The sequence below is a fragment of the Clupea harengus genome, chromosome 7 (genome assembly GCF_900700415.2).
Source record: "Clupea harengus chromosome 7, Ch_v2.0.2, whole genome shotgun sequence".
Lineage (NCBI taxonomy): Eukaryota > Metazoa > Chordata > Actinopteri > Clupeiformes > Clupeidae > Clupea > Clupea harengus.
The window spans coordinates 5,882,123-5,900,693 of record NC_045158.1 but is presented as its reverse complement, the minus strand read 5'-3'; the positions used below and the strand labels follow the sequence as shown (position 1 = coordinate 5,900,693).

Genomic DNA, 18,571 nt, shown 5'->3' with positions numbered 1-18,571 from the left:
ATGATGCAATGAGTGATGAAATAAAAATAAATCAATGTTTTGGTCGGCACAATAAACTAATCTGTTAATGTAATGGTTAAACTGTTATAAAATAGGCTTTAGCAGACTAAATATTGACCGCAGAGTTTATTTCGGAGGACTTCAGTAACACCGAACTGCCACTGCAGCCGAACGGTTGAGGGGGGGACGGACGGACTTACAAGTGGAACTTTTCCTCCCACACAGGGTTCAGGTTCCCGTAGATGGTCTTCGTCCTCTTCTTGGTCTTCCCCACCTGCACGGTGACGTACGGGTCACTCGTTCCCGTCCTGTCCTTCGCCTGCAGTCCCTGAGCGCTCACCACTGCACACAGACACGCACAGCAGGTGGTAAATAAACAATTAATAACGCTGCACTGGAGTGCAAGAAAATGCAGTAGAGTGCAGTTGTTTGTTTTTTTAATGCGTTGTTTTTGTTACATAAAAGAAAAAGTCAGCGAGAGCGAGAGAGCAGAGCGCAGAGGGGTCCAGCAGGTGCTGCATGACTCAGTGTCCCACACAAAAAGAGGGGGTGAAAAACACGAGGAATAAACACAGCAGAGGCAGAGACTGAAAGTATTTCTCACACAAAAAATAATAGTGCGTTCATGAGCAACTGGGAATTGGAGAAAGTTCCGGCCTCCGAGTGGGAGAACACACCTGAACGCCTGTTGAACTTGGAACATCCCACTAGGAAAGTGGGAGGTTTTTGAGAGCTCGGAGAAGTAGGTTTGACATCACTCAACATGGCAGCGTTTGTGGTGAAAGGTACATGCTCCATGAACAAATAAGCCACTACATTGTTTATATAGGTTGTACTCTTTAGCGTAGGTGATTGTGATGATAAATGATAGTTCGCAATTTAGATTTTTTTGTGTAACTAACGTAATGCTAGCCTTCTGGCAAGCTAGCCTACTTAACGTTACTTAACTGTCAATGCTGTTGCCTGTTTGTTGTCGTCATGTGAACACTCTTAACTTGGAAGTGAGAAGTTCCAAAATGGAACATTCCATATTCCCAGCTGCCCGAACGCACAATACAATCTAATGACCATATTACACAAACACGCACACACACCCCTGCAAAGTATTATTCAATTGCAGGAAAAGGTAAATATACACACACATACAAACAAAGCCTTCAGTTAAAGTGAGTTAAAATTAGGGTTATCCATCAAAGAGAAAGATTTGTCAATTTTGCTGAAATGTTATTTTCACAGCACCTCTTTTTTTGGGCGTCAAGAGAAAGCAATTAACTGTTACTATAACATGAATGATCAGTAAGTTTCAGTTTCTTGATGGTGCGATGACTGCACAATCAACCCTGGCTGTTCTGGTCTGGACCAGGTACCTGTGATAGTGATCTTGGCCGACCACTTGGAGGTTCCATCCAGGACCGCCTGTTTGATGGTCTTCATCTGCTGGGCGTGAAGGAGCTTGGTGATCCCGAAGATGGTGCGGATGGTCTCAAAGATCTCGGGTTTGTTGCGCTCACGGATCTTCATGCGATCCTTCATGGCGGTGATGATATGCTGCGTGCGATCCTCAGCGCCAGTCTTGGAGCTCTTTTCTGCCGCCCCTGGTATGATGATGAGTCACTCGAATCAGTTTAATGGGAACAGGTGCGCTCACACTACACTCACCTTGTTATTATTTTTTCGACTAAAATGTAAAAAACATTATTGCTTATGACTGAGCCATAGAAAATACATTTTGATGTGAGTTGAAGAAATAAATCGGCTATTTCCTTTACATTCACTTTCAGCATTTGTAAGTCAACATCACTACTCAGTAATACAAGTTCCTCTTTTGGTGTTAAATGTGTCAGATGCAATCTCAATATAACTTGAGATTAACAACGCTGGAAAACTTGACAGTGCACAAAGCTACTTTCTAAAAATGTCACCATGCACGATCTCTGCACTTACGCTGCAGGCAGTCGGCATTCAGCAGCTCCTGGCACTTCTCGTGACATTTGACCCCGCACTCGGCGCAGCGCAGGCCCTGGCGAGCGATGCCCCACAGCAGGCCCTCGCACTCGTAGCAGTAGGTGGGCGTGGTGGCGGTCCACACCTCGAAGTTGTGCGGGGTGGTGCAGGAGATGGGGTAGATCAGAGCCTGTAGCGTTTTCTTGTACACGTGACTCTTCTGTTAACACACACAAGAGAGGAGGGTTACATGTGGAATGGAGGGGCTGTGCTGTAGGTGGTTTTCCCAAAGCAGATCGAATGGTGTCGAGAAGGGAACAAAAAGGTGGAAAGGTACATAACTCATTTTTTATTATTATTAGAGGTTGTTTTTCTTCCTTTGGAAACAATCCGAAGAAAGGTAGTACCGGTAAATAATTTCTGGCAACAGTGAAAATCTATTTACATCTGTTGTTGTTCTGTTGTAAACGTGATGAAGAATGTGAATACAAATTCACTTGTGATAGACTGCATATGTCAGTGTCACAGACTTTTGTCTATTTAAAATATGATTAGAATTTTTCTTAAAAAAATAGGTGCTGTGTAACAGCAGAGCATGTCTATGAGAATCTGCTCTGTGAAGCTGTCTAGACCCTGGGGACAAAGGCCTGTTAGACTTCTTTAGGTAGCCTGGCATGCCTTGATGTTTTTGTATATTTCCTCTAACTAAAAACATTGATGCACAACTGGCATATATGTAGAAGATTAAAGATTTCTGGGGGTGTTCTTTTTATGACTCTAGGACAAAAACTCATGGAGCTTTAAAGGCATATTGACAACAAGAACAAAAATATCCACAGGGATATGGTCCCCAGAGGGCTAGGGACTGTACACTTCTCTGTCTCACCAATTCTTCGTCCTTTAGGGAGGAGCGGGCAGCCAGGGCACGAGAGATTCCATGAGAGATGGCCTTCCTGGACTGCACCAGGGACTGATAGAGAAGAGAGAAAATAATTTTTTCATGTTTCAGCTTTTCAGTCTTTATTAAAGACATTTAATAACTCCACAGAATCATTTGGCATTGATGCCATGTTTGCAGGGTTAGCAAGTTAGTGTTCAGCAAATGCTTTGTGCTTCACCTGGTAACATTAAAATAAAAAAGAATAAAGTAGGGGACTTCACCACTACGCACACCACTCCGTGGTAAGATTACTTTTCATCTCTGAGAGTTTGGTTGGCCTCAGATGACCCTCAGAATCTCACCCCATGATTGACCTCATTACCACATAAATGTTCATAACCAGACTAAAATCGATGGAAGCTATCAATTTATAGCAAGCGATTAGCAGATGATGAACACTTAGAGTGTGATTGTCTATGGGTTTTATTATAAGTGCCATCTTATGTTTTTTCATGAAACCCTCTCTTCCTGATATCTTCCCTAATATTGTGATAGCGGGGAGGGAGTGGGGGGATAAAAGGGTGGTAAAATAAAGCTGTTTGTTAAAAGATTAGGAAAAATACTTCAAAGGAGAATAAAATATTCTTCATTTAAAAGAAAATGCCTTGATGTCACTCTACTGTCTAGTTGTATCCTAACTACAGAACTTTGAGAGGAACATTGAAATGTTCTTACCATAGCCTTCATGACAAAGTGGTGCAGCAGTCACAGAGAAAGAAAAACAAAAGTTAATTCAGAAATATTGCAGTATAATGCTGTTAAAAAACACTCAGTGTTAAACACTAAAGCATAAATCCACTGCAAATTCAACCCACCACTTCACTGACGAGGGGGATGTGCTTCCTCTTGCGAAGATCAGGCATGCTGTCAATCCCAAATGTACCACCTCCACTGTGGGGACATCATGCAATATAAATGCATAATGTACACCAGGGGCGATGATAAAACAATAATGTAACAGACAGTAACAAAATCCAACATATGGCTGAACACTGTCATTGCAGGTGACTTTAGGGTCTAACTGAGCAGTAAGTATAAGTAGTTGCCACAGTAGGCACTTACAAAGGTAAATGCCCCAGAGGGTTATGATATAAAAAATGTATGTCTTCACTATTCTTTTATGTATAAAGCATCTGCTTGATGTGTAAATTTAACGTGCATACATAACCTGGCCAGAGAAAAGGGATGGGGTAATTTAGAAAAGAAAGAAAGAAAGAACTCACCCAGGCTTCGCCAATGCCTGTCTGCCGGGGTCTCCATTTTCTTGGCTCTGTGAGAATGACAGAAAATCAGTCGCAATTGTTAGTGACAATTACTGTAACATCTTGTGATCAATAATGAAAGATTGAACATGGTGCGCTTGAGGGAAATGCAAAACACCAGTTTCTGCCGAGTTGGTTGAGATTCACAAGTGAGATATCAATAGCTCTTCTATTGCACTTTAGCACTTTTAGCAGCAGTGTACAAAAACAAAAGGCGGACAGCAAAAGCACACTCCCACTAACCATCATGCTCTATTCCTTCAAAATATCATGTCCCTTTGGTCAAACACCATTATAGTAGAATCAATGAATAGTCAAATATCTATATTACGTTGGCTCAAACAATGTACATGTTCTTATAAAAGAGTTTAAAAACTCAATGTGCATTTTAGAGTGTACATGTTCTTATAAAAGAGTTTAAAAAACTCAATGTGCATAACATTTTAGAGTGTGGTGTACATTAGAACGGCACACATATAGAAAGAGCCAACAAAACGCTTCTGGCAAAAAGAAATGAGAATTCTCTCAAAATAATGATTAAGTTTCATAACAAACAAGGCAGCCTATGTGAACGGCATGGTAAACTGATAATCAACCATTCACACTGAATACAGAAGCTGAGCATATGCATATTAACATCTCGTTTGTGTGTTCATTTCCTTATGCAATCCACAGAACTGAATGGATTTTAGCATCTGGACCTGGACTAGATATTGCCATCTCCTGCCCAGCACAAAACAATAAATACAATGCATGCAGAGAGCAGGCCCATGCACCACTGGGAAATATAAGGAAAAAGTAAAAGAAATTATATTATAATGTTACTCATTACTCAAAATCAGCAATCACTTCCTACAGGAAATATGCCTGGAAACATGCAGGGGTTGGGTAAAAATAAAATAACGATCTGCAGTGACAACTTAATAAAAATAATAATAATAATGATAATAATAAATAAAGCAGCAGGGTGTTCCTGTGTGAAACGGCAGAGTAACCTGATCTTCCTCCTGGCTCGCTTCTGTAGAGGAAGAGGCATAAACACACATCAGCATCAGAACAGGCATTACTATGCTCCAGTTTTATTCAGAGTTTGACAGCAAAGCCATTGTACTAACATAGTTGCCAGAGACTGTAGTGTTTATACACAATACAGAACTGGGGAGAGAAACAAACTAGAGCCCCCTGAGCGCCGCGGCTTATTGCCTGAATATTTCTCTCAGATGTATAATTCATGCTGTAATAGGTGCTAATTTGTCTTTGGTCCTACTTTCATGGCAGGATTTAGTTTTTTCTAAAATGAATCAAAGTTATACGCCTATAGCTCTGAAAATGGCAGGAGATGAATCACTGAGGAGTTGGAGGCCTGCCAGAGATTTGACTCAGCAGTTCTATTCCTTACATTACAATTTTCAACAATTTCTCTGAAAAGGGAAAAATGCAGACCGAAAAGAAAGCCTGGTAACTCATGGAAACATGAGTCCTAATCTTCAGTAAACTGACAGACATCTTTAACAAGAATAAAAAACTAGACAAGATACACCTCACATCAAAGGGAATTGGTAAATATGCAACAAGGCTTTGATCTCAAAGGTATAGAAGTTTGGCACAAACATTTTTGTAACCTGTACATGTGACCAAGAGAGACCAAGAGAATAAAATACTAAATAGCTACGTATTTCTGGCACTGTTGTAATAAACTGAAATAACTTCAAATAAGTTCAAACAAGCTACTTTATAGCAGCACTTCGGGGCGCTTTAAGATTTATGAAAAAACTGCAGGCATATAGAAGTCAAACTTGAAAAATGTCTGCGTGGAAGTTGCATCATACCTGGGTTAAAATCGTCCTCCGAGAAGGTGGACATTGTAATCAGTGTAAGGTTACGACGGGTTTCTCTCTTCTCCCTGAGGATCTGCTGAAAAGTTCTCATGCACTTCAGCCGTCGCACATCCCTCTGGCTCATCTCCTGAGGGCAATCTGTTTCCTCCCCTTGGTCCACTAAGATGCTATCTACATTAGCATCTTCGCTGTTCTCCGTCTCCGTCGCATCTGCACTGGTGTCCGCACCGGCTTCTGCGTTCATATCTGCACTAACTGATTCAGTAGAGTCTGTACCAACATTTTCAGAGATTTCTGCACCAACACCTTTGGGTATTTTCACATCAGCATCTAATGGGATCTCCTCAGGAGGCTGCAAAACGTTCTCCTCCTCGTGCTGAGCAGGGTCTTCTGCAGTAGGTGGGACTGACTCGGGTACGACGCACGGTGGTGGAGAGCCATCCTGGGGGCTTGAGGCAAGGGCAACGCTGTACGGTGGGTCTGCCCCAGCAGACTCTAGTTCCTCAGGAGGATCAGTGCCCTGCTCCTGGAAGACCTCACATGCTGGTTGAGCCACTGATTCTGACTCAGTGCAAGTCAGGTCTGTCAATATTGGAGAGCTACAGATTCCCTCAGGGACAACACTCCCACCATCAGGTGTGGCAGCACATGGGGTCACTATTAGGGTCTCGCTGCTTGGAGAAGAGGCCAGGGGGACTTCAGTCTTGTCCCCAGGTGATTGAGATCCCTCTAGTTTCTTGAGTGCCACCCTCAAAACCGACTTGAAATCCAGCACTGCTCTGCCAAACCTTTTCACAGTGAAACCAGCATTACAGGCATCAGTAGGATCTGGAGCAAAGCTGGACACACTGGGGTCTGAAATGGCTACACCCCTCTCCACCTTTTCTAAGGTTGGAGCCTGTTGGGCAGCACCTTCACTGTGTGAATGTTCCATCAAGAGAGCTTGATGATATGAAGGATGGTCAGAGGAGAGGGCATTATTTCTGTTCTGATTTATCGCAGTGCCTGTAATTTCATGACTTACGTCACCAGAATTGGCATAATCTTCTATCTCACTTTCATACATTACTGCTGGATTGTAATGGGCAGACCCACCGCATTCCAAAATGAGGTCCTTAGCAGACCTTCCCATGGCTTGTGTCTCATTTGTATGTGCCCTCCTTTTGCTGCCGAGCCACTCCTCTCGGCTGCCTGTGCTCGCAGGAGAGTTGTAATGGCAACTTGAAACGAAGGACAGATGCTCGGAACTGCAAGCAGATGAGCGCCCCAATGTGCTGCCAGCTTCCTCGTCCCTGCACCCCTCCCATGTCTGCCCTTCCTCTATGCAACCGTCGCCATCTTCAAAACTGGCCTGCCTGAAGTAACATTCTTCTTCACTCCAGCCTGTATCGCCACTCGTGCTACGAGGGAGACCCATCTGGTTCCAACCATGGCACTCGGGGGCAGCACCTGGACACCCCGACTCCATCCTGTCATGGTGGTCAGACTCTGACTTGGAGCTATGGCCCGAGGACAGAGAACTGGTGCTGGGTGCTGGGTCTTGTCCGTCCTGGCGCTCCAAGTATCCAAAGCTCAACTTCCTCACCCTGATGCCAGGGTGGATATCTGAGCTTTGGTTGAACATTTCAAGCTCAGGTGGCCCATGAACATCTGGGTTTGGAGAATCTACATTGGATGAGGTGCACATAGCCTCGTATGACGAGCCAAATCTTCTAACGTCTAACAACTGATTTAGGGCCATTTTATATTGACTATCATGGACACTGAGTTCTTCTGACCGATAATCACTTGCTGTACTTGAGGACTCTGCTTTGTTAGGTTTATCCATCCTTGTGTTGTAGGAGCTGCTACACTGTTCATGGTAGAGAGTAGAGGGCCCCTCGTTGTGCCCCACTGCCCCTGGCCAAGAGTCCGTTGCAGGTTTGGTCCCTGAGCGTATGCCCTCTATTTCCATTAGCACTGCCTCAACACAGCTGGACACCTCATCTACTGAGCCACGCACAAAAGAGAGGTATTGCCTCAAATCTGAGATCTCTGCCTGGATCTTATTGATTCCTCTCAGTTCCTTCAGGATGTGCTCGACGATAGCACTGGACTCTTCCTCCTCCTCTTCCTCCTCGTCCTCCTCAACAATCCTGTCCACCCTGGCTGAATTGTAGCTGAAAGGTGTTCCACTGTCGGACCCCATCTCTTCCAAAAACCTTGACCCATTGAAATCTGACATTGCCTGTTTTGGCATTCTCAATGGCTGCTGCGCACTGCTGCTGTGCTGAAGGGTACACGGGATGCGAACACACCCTTCTCTGTTCAGCTCCACCTCCCCTACATAATCCATGCTTGCAAGAGCTGTGTGTTCTTTGGCAACCTGTCCATTAGCAACTTCAGACGCGCCGCCATATCTCTCTCTCTGTGATGCACATATCCTTAAGTCTGGCTCAGGACCTTCCTTTTCCTCCTCTTCATCCTCCTCCAAGATCCCATCATAATATGGGCCGGGATTGTGAGAGGCTTGCTCCCCAGACCCCTGAAGAAGGCGATGAATTTTCCCACGGATCATGAGAGCAACCCTGGGATTGGGGGCCCTCCTTTTGGGTACAGCTGCCTTATGTTTATGGCGCCCATACTCTGGGGCCCCAACGCCATCCTGCCCATTGAAGCAGTTCCTGGAGAACATCCTCAGAGTATGTGCAAGAGGGTAGACAAAAGGGGGAGAAGGGTGGACACAAATTTTGCACACCCTCCTGCTGTCCTATCTCAAGGTCACATGGATAGCATCTCAAACTACAGAGGTCTTTGTTGAAGAGCTCTATTAGTTCAAACGATTAGACGTTCCAGTCCATGGCTAAAAAAATGGAAAAAGACTTGTCTGTACATAATTTTTTTTACCTTGAAACTGCATAAGTCAGTTACACTTGAGAACGGCACAAAAGCAGATTATTAAAAGATATAGTCTCAGTTGACATACCAGCATATCTTTCCTTTCTTGTCAATGCATGGCAATACAAAAATCAATTGTGTGGAGGATATAAAAGAATTACATTCAACTGTCAATTCTCAGTCCTCTCCAATTCCTCCAAAACAATAACTCTCTCTAACTGTACAGCCACAGCAGGAAGCAATGCTTAATATCGGCTGCACTGTCTAGCCTCTGTAATATCATACTGTCTGTAAAATCAATCAGGTTTTAAAGAAAAAGTCAAAGCAGAATGGATGATGGGGTTATGTGCTTTATAGTTACACCAGATACAAAGGCAAGCACACACACACACATACACGACACACCGTATACAACATGAACAAATAGTGAGGAACTCGTAGGTACACATCTTGTGTAATTCAGCAAGGAACAGGATGTGACACGTGTCCCCATAGAACACCACACATCGGCCAGCACCGGGTCCCTACAGATTGTGTAGGGTGTGAAAAGCAAGCACAGCTCACACATCTCAGCTGAGACCTCACACGGCTAGTAAATGCATGTAGCATCACTTCCAATCAGACCAGCCATATGTGTTAAGAAGAGAGAGAAGTCTCTGCATAGCAACATAGGTAGAGCAGGATCTTTGAAAGCCTCGCTGTAATGCATATACAGTATAATGTAAACCTGGCCTATCTGGCTCAATACTAACACAACACCTTTCATCCTGTGCCTCCATGGATGATTCCCTGCTGAAGAGGCCAAAGCCCAAACATGGTGGAATGGCAACATGACTGTCCTCTTTTTTTGTTTGTGCACAAAAAAACCGCACATAATGTGTGTAGAAATCCTTATGGCAACAGAGTTGGTAGCTATGGTTACAAGTAAAGTAGCCATGTTCAATTCGGTTAATGAACATGTTATGTTCAAGTTGGTTAATTAACATGACAGATCTAAAAATAAACAAGGCAGTTTGAAGGCTTACATTCAGGCACATTTTTGTTCTATATTATGTTCCAAGACAACTACATTTTATACATATTAAGAGGAAGAGCAGTTCACTTTAACACTGCATAGGTGCTTTCATTTGGGATTATCTATCTGGTATAGACAAGGAAGAGCCTGTAGTCACTGACGTATCAGGGTATAGATGACACAAGTTCAGCATACTGTAGGATCATATAAGAGAGTAAGGCAGAGTAAGGCAGCTGGCTGATAGCACCCCTATGAGTTGTGATTTGGGGGTGGATGAGCCATGTCAAAGATTTACCCAATTCCCTCTTCAAGACTACCGATAGATGCTAGAGCTATTCATTACAATGTCAAAGCTCAGCAATTAGCTTGCCATTGGATCTCTCTCTCCCTCTCTCTCCCTCTCAGTGAAAATGACGCAACCTTTCCAGCTCTTGTGGGTTTCAATGTGGCTGCCCATTTCTTTTTTCTTCTGCTCCCCTCAGACTGTAAAGTCCATCTGAAATGCTGCAGCCAGCTAGCTGCAAGCTTGTGACTAATTGCATAGACCTGGATACCCTACGAGATGACTCACAAGAATCCCATTCCAATAACAGACATTTCCCTTCCCTTCAAAAGTACAGTTGCGTCAGAGCAAGTCAAAAGGTCGGTGTGGGCCAAGCCTCTCAGGCCTTACTGTCCTTTCAAAGGTCCAGCAAAGTAACTTTGAATGGCCACACACTACTCGGCTAAAGAAATCTAAGCTTTAACTTCTTTAACTAACCTTCTCTACAAGCAGAGGCTTTTACCTAATTCTCCACATCTGTGGTAACACCAGCACTTGTTGTGAAGGTGCAACACTGACAGGAAGTCACAGTAGGAGCCCCGGCCCAGAGCAGAATAAAAAAAATCTGATTCAATTCTGTAAACATCAAATCACAGGCAAAGGCACAGAAGCCCTGTTGTGGTGGATGCATGGGTTGAGGAAGTGGCCATTTTGTCTGAATCTCCCTCTTGTGACACTGGGAAGCAATAAGATTGCTTGGTTTGCTTATTCGTTATTGCCTAAAGCTCTGTCTCATGCACACACACACACACACACACACACACACACACACACACACACACACACACACACACACACACACACACACACACACTCTGTTTTGAAGGTACATTTCTTTTTTTCATATGACTAAAGTGTGCTGAGTAAGTGTTCCAGCTGTCTTGTCAAGGAGATTGACAGGGAGTGGAAACTAGATGAATCTCATCACTGAGGAAATGAAAAGACAGAAAACAACCACAGAAAACTGCCAAGCAGCTGGTTTAAGTGGAGAGACAGAGGAGGAGACAGACAAACTCCTGGTAATTACCCTGACATTTCAGAAAGGACAACATGATGGAAGGGAAAGAGGGGGGAAGCAACATACTGTTATGATGACGAAAGTGTAAAAATGCAAATTTGTATGGGAAGAAAATAACATATTACATTAAAAAACAGTAATACACTCTGCTTTCGTGTTGTTACTCTACATACTATATATTTTAGATGAATGAATACATTAGCTTTGCTTTTTGTTTGATTTGTGTAATTGTCGTATTATTTCTTCCAGTGTTGTAGTTTGTGTAGCTCTGCACATCTACATACATACAGTATTGACTTTGCTGAGACTTAGACAGAACAAAACTGGAGGAAATACTGATAAAGTGCAAAAGTAAATAGATGCTAAAACACGCTCACAAATTACAGCAAGTCTGCATCACGAAAGAATGAATCATGAAAGAAGACGTTACTTAGACACAAAAAGAAATGTCCCAATTTCACAGTCGCTGGAGGATGAAATCACAAAAGGCAGACACACTGTCCCGACATTAACTCTCACCTTTCACCTCTATGCTGCTCTTTCTACTGAGTAAAGGAGAGTAATCTCATTTGTGTCTCTCTCGTTTATCCACAAATCATCACACTATAAACAGCTTTAATATGATTTTATATACAGTCCTAAATGCAGACATGGTTTTAACCATAGGTTCTAACCTTAACCTGCATAAAAATAATTCCTGGTCTGAACAGCTCATCTCGAAATAGTCTAAGAATGACAAGTGAGGTCACAAGGGTTCGGAAAACCATCAAAGTGACTGGGTTCCTGATGCATCAGATGACAGTTGATGCATTGATGCAGTTGATTAAACATACTTTAACATTCATGGTGATTCATGTTTGTGTGTGTGTGTGTGAGAGAAAGAGAGAGGGAGAGAGAGAGGAGGGGAGATGGAGGGACTGCTAAGCAATTTCTTTTCCAAACATATTCAATAATCCACATGATCTTTACCCTGTGTCCTCCCACTGCTCTGTCAAGACAGCTGTTTACACAGTCGGATTTGGGTGCTTGCCAGACAGTGTCGAGCAGGACACAAACAAAAAACGAATCGATTTTACTTTCTGCTTTGTTCTCACTTTGTCTATCACTTGGTACCTTTTCCCAGAAGCTGGGTTTACACTCAGAGGGATGGTAACCCATAAACCTGAAGTTTGTACCTAGATAAAATAGCAACACCAGACTCATATTCTGTGGAATTCCCACATGTCTTCACGACTGCAGAAAAGACTTGGCTGGAGGATGCAATATTGTATCCCCTCTACTACTGCCCTAGCTAGTGACCCACAGTGCAAGGTGACTGAAGTCCAACACAAAATGGAAACAAAACAGTGGTTTCATGAGAGGAAAAAGTTGGAATGACAGATGGATTAAGGCAAAAACTGATGAATGACAAACATTGCATTGATTTAGAAAGGAAAGATTATCCTGCTATATGCTGTATGCATGATATGTACTGTAAGTTATTACTATATTTATCATAAACACCATATTTGTAATGAACAGTAATCCTTGCCTAAATAATGAGGCAATCAAGGTGTAAACAAGCACAAACATACCTGACTGAAGTGGAATAAATGGTTACTTTCAGAGCATCGGAGTTAGCAGAGAAAAGACTGTTGACCAGAATATCATCCTAACATCAAATTCCATTGTCCTCAGAGCGTGACAGCTGCACTGGATGATACAAGTAGACCACACACAGGACTACAAGGAGTGCCGTGTATAATAAGTCATCTAATTCTAATCACATGCTATGCTAGGGCAAAAGCACAGATACCTATCAACCCTGCTTGACTTTCCTGTCTCTTTCTAATGAGCTCTCTCTCTCTCTCTCTCTCTCTCTCTCTCCCTCTCTCTTTACCGATCACTTCACTCAGTTCACCCTGATCTTCTCTGTGTCACTGCCAGTGTGTGGACTACTTGGCTGCTATCTCTCTTCTCTTCCTCCTCCTCCAACTCCTATACGCACAGCCGCTTGTTGCTCGCGGAGAATTTGTGCGCTCCGCTGTGTATGCCGGCGCTTTAACCGCCTCACTCCCTCCCATGTAGCATCACACAGGCATATCTTTCATGCTCACAGTCACGCTCTCTCTCTCTCTCTCTCTCTCTCTCTCTCTCTCTCTCTCTCCCGGAGACTTTCACCTGCTAGATTATCATTGTTGTTTGTCAACTTATTCTAATCAAATCACAGATGTCCCAAAAGGAAAACATTTAAAACTGATTCCATCAAAGTGAATTTCCATGAAGGACATAGAGGGGAATGTGGACGGGCATCTCTGATTGTAGGATTCTGCTGCTGAGATTTGGAGGTGTTGAAAGGGAGTGCTGTGACATCTGTCACATTCAAGGGGTTATAAACAGCCAACATATTGAACACACATTCAGTCTAAGCAGTCTAACCACTCGACTGCTGCACAAATACCACTGCCAGCCTCAATGATATGTCGCAGAGACAGGGGATTTAGAATAGTACCGGTTTCTACTGGTAACTAGCACTGTGGAATATCTGCACCCTTTATTCTGCTCTGTTACTGTAAATCAATTCTGCCCAGTGTCTTCAATTAGACTCATGAACATAGCAGCGTGTCAACCTTCTCTTGTCTGGTTAAGGGAGGTAATGAAGAAATGGTTAAAACCATCCTACTACAGGAGTTCATTATTTTAACACTATATCATTAAAACATTCATTAGATTAATGCAAGTCAGCTATTTGCATTATAAACTGCATGAGAATGATTATAATGAAGCTCATTGGTCACACTGGATTCACTCCCTTGCCTTTGGCTCCTCCTGTCTGGGTACCATGGTGACATGCAGTACACACACTAAGGAGGAGAGAGAATGTATGTGCAGTGCTCATTTTTTAATCTGCTTCTATTGGTTCAAACAAGGCAATCTTAGTAAGGATACAGTCTCCCTTCTATAGAATTCCCTAGATTGTTAGAGAGTGTGGCACCTATGACATTATGACTTGTTTGGATGCACCACTGTAATGACAGCCTATGCTACATTATTAAAACTCAGTTTGGCATCCTTTCATGTAGTAGCACAGAGCAGTCCGGCATAGGAACTCTTAAGTGTCATTCAATCTCATGAACATCATGAAATATATAATAGAGGAGTTCACAGTCCTTATTAGCCAAAGACATTTCCTCTGTTCATGTAAATAAATCAGTCTTTAAAAGCTTTTACAGCGATTCAAGGGTTTGAGCATGTTAACTTAACTATTTGCATGCATTATCCCACAGGGAGTCTCTAATTTGCTGATAAAAACATTTAAGTATAGAAACATTTCTGTCTCAGTGAATGTGGTTTTAGTAGAGAGCAATGAGGACACCCCCCCCCCCCCCAGATGTGGAACGTCCATGAGGACAGCAGGGGGCTGGTGGTGGGGGGTGGGGATGGAGAGCCTGATTGCTATGCTGACTTTTAAGCCTGTCACCCCAGCAGCCCTTTGATCCCTTGGTCTCGGTCTGGAAGATTTCTCTACAGTTGCTCAGAGAGGCACACTTTCCCCCCATTCACTCCATTCTTCACCTCTCTCCCCTTGTGTCATTCACTCCATTCTTCACCTCTCTCCCCTTGTGTCATTCGACAGTCCATCTTCTCTCTCTGTGTTATTCTCAGCTTCTATTTTCTGCTGACTTTTGTACATCAGTCTGTTTCTCTGTTTCACTCTCTTCCTATTTCTTACGAGTAAAAATGCATCTCTTACATCTTAGATTCTCTGATGTATACTGTATGTTTATATGTATGTGTATACACACACAGAATATATACATATATATACATCTGAATAATTATTTACTTTTGCCTCCTTTCTACCTACCTCTGCTACTCCCTGTATTTGTATATAGTTATATAGTATATAACAGAAGTTACGCAAGGCCTTAAACCATATTTAATCTAATATTACCATATTACCTGTTATAAGACCACCTATGTAATTTATTGTCGTAACTATGCTTTGTTTCCATAGTAATGAAAGTAGGTTGCCATGGTAAATACCTTGTTCAGACAAAAATAACTAAGGCAGACTGACCATAACGATAAAAGATGCTTTTAGAGACCTTAAATCAAAAATTAAATACATGGTGTATTCTTTTTTCTTAACAAAAAAAACAGACTGAGGCTAATTCCTTGCTGCTGGCACAGCTAGTCGAGTAATTCATGTTGAACACACATAAACACGTCACACACAGGTACCTACAAAACATACATAGGACATTTCTTGTGAGCGAAAACAGCTGATACACAGCTGCCAAAACACACCGCATTCAAGTTGTCAGTTGGAGGGTAATGATGCATTTAAATCTATTTCTGCCAGTACACTTTTCCTGTCACAGCCTTTGTGTCTCTAGACCAAGCAACCCCCAATTCCTCAAAGCCTGAACACTCCAATCACTTGACGGTCCTTCCCCCCTACAAAGCGTGCAGCTGTGAGGAGACCTCCACCAGCTGGAATGGAAATGCAGAAAGAGATTCGACTCAGTACACCCAGAGAATACCAGGAGCCAATAACGTCAAATTCCCTTGACCTTCAGGTATTCCACAGAGCATATAGGCACACCTGTCCATTATTATTCCAGAAGCCTCCATGTCTTCGACTCTCATAGTTTAGGCTTAGAGCACTAACACAGCGATGTGGCACGCTGTGAAGGAAATGAATTACTCTGCGGGGAATTGATTTGCCTTGCTTACATAAACTGACAGGTGCAGAAAATACATAGTCTATATTCCAACTTTGTAAGTGGTTAAAATGGAAGTGGTACAGTAGGTTTTAGGTGAACCATATCTACCAACAAAGTCTTCAGCTGTGGTATACAGAAGTGTGGAAAGCTAATACCCTTTGAGGTCAAGGCTGTAAATGAATATTAAGACATGATACAATAAAATGATTCATCGCTGAAGCTTCCTCTCATTAGCATCAATATAGTAGCAAGAATTACAGACAAGGCTTTGGATTGTCTCTTCTTTTGACAACCTCCATGCATGCAATGTCTCCATATCAAGCAGCATGTCTGCAATGCCTAGGAATACATGCATTGACGAATGTGTATACCATTCACTGCCATTCAAATTTCTGTGGGTTAAACCCATAAGTGTACATGTATCTTGGCAGCCTGCTTGATCCCACTTTTAGGAGAATCATTCCAATGTCTTACTATATTACTGGCAATTTATGAATAAATTGGTTGACATAAGGGCATCCGCTCTTTGCAGGTTGTATCCCTCCCTTTTTAAAGACCGTGAAAACCAATTGAAGAAGGTCATGGACACTGGAGTCAAAATCAAGTTTTGTCATCAACTCTATTGGATTATGTAACTGAGCTGCATTATGCATTATCATGGAAAATTGAATTTACTCAGACTGATGTCATAGTGATTACATGAAGAAGGCCAGAGATGAAATATGTAAAACCAGGCTGTGGAAGGAAAGTGACAGAATGAAGAACACACACACACACACGCACACGCACACGCACACACACACGCACACACACACGAACACACGCGCACACACACACACACGAACACGCGCGCGCACACACACACATGAATGCGCGCGCGCACACGCACACACGCGCGCGCGCACACACACATGCACATGCACACTGGAGAAATTGACCAGACAGAAATACATGTCAAGCATCAAAAAGAGGGGCATCTGTAATTAAATGTACCCGCATATCTCAATGCAAGTAGAAAACAACAATTGCGGCAGCACCAAATGCGAGTGAATCTCAACCAACCAGAGCAGAGGGACCGGCACAGGGTGGCTCACAAAACAAGTGAAAGCAGTAGAGATAAGCAGATGGCAAAATAAACTAACCACAAGGAATGGACAAGAGAAGGCACAAAAACAGGAGTTTAGTTCACAGTTTGGAGCGAAGAATGCTTCTCCTACCTCACGCAGCTGAACCCTCACTTTAGTGATGGCCTTCAACCAACGCAGCCTGGAAGGAGGGAAAAGGGGCGGGCCATCCTCCAAGAAACTGCAATTAACACATAAGGAAGGAAACACATGAAGGACTGAACAGTAACAGTTAGCCTACTACATGCCAGCCGACAGCATTCCAACCAGAGTTATGCAGTCTATTTGACATTTTTGGCGTACACTCACTCATTCTGTGAGTATGCAGTAGATACTGAAATAACAAAAACACTGCTGTCTATTTGTTTTCAAGGTTAACAGTCTTCAAATTTTCCACAGTAATTCTGAATTTGAAATCAACTTTAAAGACTTTAAAGCCTGTGTGCCGTTTTACATAACATGAATCCATCTGCTGAAGCCTAGTACTTTATTTATTTTGTCTGTTTTGTGTTGCTTTGTTACGGTTTGTTTATTTATTGTTCATCTGTATTATGTACCCTCAATCAGGGCATTGCTGCAAAAGAGCCCTGTGCTCAATCAATTCTCCCTGAATAAATAATGATTATGATGATTATGATGATATGTAACAGGTGTGTAGCCCCCTGAATTAATGCAGTGCTACTCCCACATACAGTGACACAGTATACCTTATCTGCTTTTCAGGCTTTCTGTCACGAATCTCGAGTGGCTTGGCAGGGACAATCTGCTGTTTTATGTCTTCCTTCACACCAGGCTCTGGAACAGGCTTCAGCTCCTTCTCCTCGCTCTCTGCTTCCTTAATGTCCTCGCAGACGGACTGCTGGGCCTTGAGGGAGGGTTGGCGGCTGGTGGAGGTGCTTTTGAGGTGTGAGCCCTCTGACTCACTTCGGTCCTCCATGTCGGAGGAATACGGCGAGCTGGCCTGGCTGACGTTACCAGACGACCCAAACCGATTACTATCCACGGGACTGCGTTGAGAGATACACAGAAAGTCATTATCAAGTAGACAAGTAGAAGTTTGAGTTCTAAAAGTAGTCAAAGCTGTGTTTGACAATGCACTGAAACAGCTCATTCTACTAATTAGTTCCAAATGCTGACTGTAGATGGGGAACTCAAAACACTGGTGAGAACTTTTACTCTCTTGAACTGGATTGTACATGTTGGCATCTTGAAGACAGGTTCATGAGGTTGAACAGGAATTAGAGGGATGCAATATCTCATTACTGAACAGGGGGGATTTGGGAAAGTAGTTAATTACGACTATGTGGGTCACTATGAATACAATTCTACAGAACACAGGATCACATTACTCAATGTGATCACTTTTAAAGTGATAGTACAGACATGGGAAGATTACATCTATGATTTTCTATCTCAAATAACTTATATTGTATCATGAAATGTTTGTATATCATAGTACTGATTCACATCAGTGAATCACATAAACCTCCCAGCACTTACATTGTACGTGAAGTACGGATCA

The 18,571-nt window shown here is 42.8% G+C and overlaps 1 protein-coding gene across 6 annotated transcripts in view; it reads right to left on the bottom strand.

Annotated features, from left to right (window-relative positions):
• LOC105889922 (protein unc-13 homolog B) overlaps positions 1-18,571 on the bottom strand; it is an 89,039-nt gene that overhangs the window by 26,388 nt on the left and 44,080 nt on the right. For 5 of the 6 annotated variants that reach the window (XM_042708215.1, XM_042708216.1, XM_042708217.1 and 2 more), the window contains exons 12-20: positions 17,757-18,056; positions 17,143-17,230; positions 4,108-4,154; positions 3,700-3,775; positions 3,560-3,565; positions 2,831-2,914; positions 1,945-2,164; positions 1,368-1,595; positions 201-342 (exon numbers count right to left, since the gene is read on the bottom strand). In XM_042708215.1, coding sequence (XP_042564149.1) covers positions 201-342; positions 1,368-1,595; positions 1,945-2,164; positions 2,831-2,914; positions 3,560-3,565; positions 3,700-3,775; positions 4,108-4,154; positions 17,143-17,230; positions 17,757-18,056 — 1,191 coding nt within the window. Of the gene's footprint in view, positions 1-200; positions 343-1,367; positions 1,596-1,944; positions 2,165-2,830; positions 2,915-3,559; positions 3,566-3,699; positions 3,776-4,107; positions 4,155-5,141; positions 5,165-5,975; positions 8,827-12,790; positions 16,224-17,142; positions 17,231-17,756; positions 18,057-18,571 lie in introns of those variants that run through there. The other variant, XM_031570289.2, reaches the window with a different exon arrangement.